The 5,083-nt window shown below is 39.7% G+C and overlaps 1 protein-coding gene across 1 annotated transcript; it reads left to right on the top strand.

The window, feature by feature from the left end:
* Nucleotides 1-347: 347 nt before the first annotated feature.
* Tlr7 (toll like receptor 7) lies at nt 348-4,779 on the top strand. The gene is made up of 2 exons (XM_029534585.1): nt 348-359; nt 1,165-4,779. The coding sequence occupies exons 1-2, from the start codon at nt 348-350 to the stop codon at nt 4,312-4,314; spliced, it is 3,162 nt and encodes a 1,053-aa protein (XP_029390445.1). The 3' UTR covers nt 4,315-4,779.
* The last annotated feature ends 304 nt before the right edge of the window (nt 4,780-5,083 follow it).

Below are 5,083 nucleotides of genomic sequence, written 5' to 3'. Positions count from 1 at the left end.
GCTTACAAATCAAATGCCATTTAGAAAATCAGTTACTATTGCTGATCTGTGCTTTAAATCAAAATAGAGGGAGAATGGATCTTTTTTATTTTCATCCTTACAAAATTATGGGGCTCAACAATCATGAAAGATTTTTAAGTGTGTTCCAAAGAAGGCTTAGAAAGAAAACATTAATTATACTGAAGTCTTAATGTATTATTTATCTCGTGTCTATATTTTTTAGCATTCCTTACCCCCATCCCCAAATTTTATAGTTTGATGCCTCTCTGTTATTACAGCACTCTTTGCAGCAACTAATATGTAATGCTGCTTCTGTATCTTAAAAACTGTTTGGAGCAGCAAGGGAGATGGCTCAATGGGTAAGTATGGTGATATGAATGTGAATGGCCCCATAGGCTCATGTTTGAATACTTGGTTCCCAGTCAGCGGAACTTTTGGGTAGGACTAGGAGGTGTGGCTTTGTTGAAAGGTGTGCCACTAGAGGTAGGCTGTGAGATTTCAAAAGTCCATGCCCATCCCATTCTCATTCCTTCTCTGCCTACAATTTGCAGATAACATGTGAGTTCTCACCAGCTGCTCCAGTGTCATGCCTACCTGTCTGCTACCATGCTACCTGTCATGATATCATAAACTAACCCTCTAAAACTATAGGCAAGAACCAGACCAAATGCTTTGTTTTCTAAGGTGTTGTGGTCATGGTGTTTCATCACAGCAATAGAAACAGTGACTGAGACAGTTAAGTGTACTTGTGGACAAAACTGATGACCTGAGTTTGATCTGCAGGATCCTCAAGGTGGAAGGAGATAACAGACTCTCACAAGTTGTCCTCTGACCTCCACAATTATGTCATGGTATGTGCACACCCACTGACATATACAAATGCGTACTCACACAAGACAAATAAATAAATGTGAAAAAATTCTTTAAGTTAGTTTGTTACAAGGCTAGGATGATACAAGCAAAACATAAAACCATTATCAAAAACTTCAGTGGTTAATAAGTACAGTCACGGGGACAGAGGTGCTATTTACACTATTACAAAAAAAAAAAAAATCTGTGTTGTTTAGTTTTAATGATGTACCAAAAGAGAGGAAATAAATGGAACTTCTGAATTGTTTCTTGATATATTTTATAACAATCATTTTTTCTGTCTTTTATTTTCAGGTGTTTTCAGTGTGGACACGGAAGAGACACATTTTTATCTTTTTAAATATGATCTTCGTTTCTAGAGTCTTTGGGTTTCGATGGTTTCCTAAAACTCTACCTTGTGATGTCGAACTAGATATCCCAAAGAACCATGTGATTGTGGACTGCACAGACAAGCATTTGACCGAAATCCCTGAGGGTATTCCCACTAACACCACCAATCTCACCCTTACTATCAACCACATACCAAGCATCTCTCCAGATTCCTTCCGTAGGCTGAACCATCTAGAGGAAATCGATTTAAGATGCAACTGTGTACCTGTTCTACTGGGGTCCAAAGCCAACGTGTGTACCAAGAGGCTGCAGATTAGACCTGGAAGCTTTAGTGGACTCTCTGACTTAAAATCCCTTTACCTGGATGGAAACCAACTTCTGGAGATACCTCAGGATCTGCCATCCAGCTTACAGCTTCTGAGCCTTGAGGCTAACAACATCTTCTCCATCACGAAGGAGAATCTAACAGAACTGGTCAACATTGAAACACTCTACCTGGGTCAAAACTGTTATTATCGAAATCCTTGCAATGTTTCCTATTCTATTGAAAAAGATGCATTCCTAGTTATGAGAAAATTGAAGGTTCTCTCACTAAAAGATAACAATGTCACAGCTGTCCCCACCGTTTTGCCACCTAATTTACTAGAGCTCTATCTTTATAACAATATCATTAAGAAAATCCAAGAAGATGATTTTAATAATCTCAACGAGTTGCAAGTTCTTGACCTAAGTGGAAATTGCCCTCGATGTTATAATGTCCCATATCCGTGTACACCGTGTGAAAATAATTCCCCCTTACAGATCCATGACAATGCTTTCCGTTCATTGACAGAGTTAAAAGTTTTACGTCTGCACAGTAATTCTCTTCAGCATGTGCCCCCAACATGGTTTAAAAACATGAGAAAACTCCAGGAACTAGATCTCTCCCAAAACTACTTGGCCAGAGAAATTGAGGAGGCCAAATTTTTGAATTCTCTCCCCAATCTTGTCGAGTTGGATTTTTCTTTCAATTATGAGCTGCAGGTCTACCATGCATCTATAACTTTACCACATTCACTCTCTTCGTTGGAACACTTGAAAATTCTGCGTGTCAAGGGGTATGTCTTTAAAGAGCTGAAAAACTCCAGCCTTTCTGTATTGCGCAAGCTTCCTAGGCTGGAAGTTCTTGACCTTGGTACTAATTTCATAAAAATTGCTGACCTCAACATATTCAAACAGTTTGAAAACCTCAAACTCATAGACCTTTCAGTGAATAAGATATCCCCTTCAGAAGAGTCAAGAGAAGTTGGCTTCTGTCCTAATGCTCAAACTTCTGTAGATCAGCATGGGCCCCAGGTCCTTGAGGCCTTACACTATTTCCGATATGATGAATATGCACGGAGCTGCAGGTTCAAAAACAAAGAGCCACCTTCTTTCATGCCTTTGAATGCAAACTGCCACACATATGGGCAGACCTTAGACTTAAGTAGAAATAACATATTTTTTATTAAGCCTTCTGATTTTCAGCATCTTTCATTCCTCAAATGCCTCAACTTGTCAGGAAACACCATTGGCCAAACTCTTAATGGCAGCGAACTCTGGCCGTTGAGAGAGCTGAGGTACTTAGACTTCTCCAACAACCGGCTTGATTTACTCTACTCAACAGCCTTTGAAGAGCTCCAGAGTCTTGAAGTTCTGGATCTAAGTAGTAACAGCCACTATTTTCAAGCAGAAGGAATTACTCACATGCTAAACTTTACCAAGAAATTACGGCTTCTGGAGAAACTCATGATGAATGATAATGACATCTCTACTTCGGCCAGCAGGACCATGGAAAGTGACTCTCTTCGAATTCTGGAATTCAGAGGCAACCATTTAGATGTTCTATGGAGAGCCGGTGATAATAGATACTTGGACTTCTTCAAGAATCTGTTCAAGTTAGAGGAATTAGATATCTCCAGAAATTCCCTGAATTCCTTGCCTCCTGGGGTTTTCGAGGGTATGCCGCCAAATCTAAAGAATCTCTCCTTGACCAAAAATGGGCTCAGATCTTTCCCTTGGGACAGACTCCAGTTACTGAAGCATTTGGAAACTTTGGACCTCAGCCACAACCACCTGACGACTGTACCTCAGAGATTGGCCAACTGTTCCAAAAGTCTCACAAAACTGATTCTTAAGCATAATCAAATCAGGCAGTTGACAAAATATTTTCTAGAAGATGCTTTGCAATTGCGCTATCTAGACATCAGTTCAAATAAAATCCAGGTCATTCAGAAGACTAGCTTCCCAGAAAATGTCCTCAACAATCTGAAGATGTTGCTTTTACATCACAATCACTTTCTGTGCAACTGTGATGCTGTGTGGTTTGTCTGGTGGGTTAATCATACAGATGTGACTATTCCATACCTGGCCACTGACGTGACTTGTGCAGGTCCAGGAGCACACAAAGGTCAAAGTGTCATATCCCTGGATCTGTATACGTGTGAGTTAGATCTCACAAACCTGATTCTGTTCTCAGTGTCCATATCATCAGTCCTCTTTCTTATAGTAGTTATGACAACAAGTCACCTCTTTTTCTGGGATATGTGGTACATTTATTATTTTTGGAAAGCCAAGATAAAGGGGTATCAACATCTGCAATCCATGGAGTCTTGTTATGATGCTTTTATTGTGTATGACACTAAAAACTCAGCCGTGACAGAATGGGTTTTGCAGGAGCTGGTGGCAAAATTGGAAGATCCAAGAGAAAAACACTTCAATTTGTGTCTAGAAGAAAGAGACTGGCTACCAGGCCAGCCAGTTCTAGAAAACCTTTCCCAGAGCATACAGCTCAGCAAAAAGACAGTGTTTGTGATGACACAGAAATATGCTAAGACTGAGAGTTTTAAGATGGCGTTTTATTTGTCTCATCAGAGGCTCATGGATGAAAAAGTGGATGTGATTATCTTGATATTCTTGGAAAAGCCTCTTCAGAAGTCTAAGTTTCTTCAGCTCAGGAAGAGACTCTGCAGCAGCTCCGTCCTTGAGTGGCCTGCAAATCCACAGGCTCAGCCATACTTCTGGCAGTGCCTGAAAAATGCCCTGACCACAGATAATCATGTGACTTATAGTCAAATGTTCAAGGAAACAGTCTAGCTCTCTGAAGAATGTCACCACCTAGGACATGCCTGGGTACCTGAAGTTTTCATAAAGTTTTCCATAAATGAAGGTCTGAATTTTTCCTAACAGTTGTCATGGCTCAGATTGGTGGGAAATCATCAATATATGGCTAAGAAATGAAGAAGGGGAGAGTGATAGAAGATAACTGCTTTCTTCATGCTGCCATGCTCAACTCTGAAATATTGGTGCCTAGGAGAAAACACAAGGCTTTGATTTATCTGCATACAATTGAGAAGAGCCACACATCTATCTGCCCTGAAGAAATACTAGTAGTTTCAATAGTAGGGTAAAAATTATACAAGCTCTATCTCTCTGATACTGAACTGTACCAGAGTTCAATGAAATAAAAGCCCAGAGAACTTCTCAGTAAGTTGTTTCACTATCATGTAGTATCCACCATGGAATACACCACAAAAGCAGTTACTGGTACAGGGCAGTTGGTAGCTGCTTCAGTGCCTCTTATCATTTTCTTGGGGCCCATTGATGGGTTCTCTGGGAAAATAGGGAAACTTTTTTTTTTTTGTCATCCATGGACATGGTCAACTTATAAATGGGGAAAATGGAAATATTTTTTCCTCAAGCAAAGTGATGTTCTTTGCATTTGATGATAGTTTACCTGCTGAAATATTCTATGTGCATGGCCAGAATACTGTTTCCAAAGTAAAATGATCTTTAAAGTAACTTCATTAATTAATGTTAATTTGTGAACTAGTACAATTTTTTTTTGGTATCTATAACCATCATG

This window comes from Mus pahari, chromosome X (assembly GCF_900095145.1).
Source record: "Mus pahari chromosome X, PAHARI_EIJ_v1.1, whole genome shotgun sequence".
Classification (NCBI taxonomy): domain Eukaryota; kingdom Metazoa; phylum Chordata; class Mammalia; order Rodentia; family Muridae; genus Mus; species Mus pahari.
This window is presented reverse-complemented; position numbering and strand designations above follow the sequence as displayed.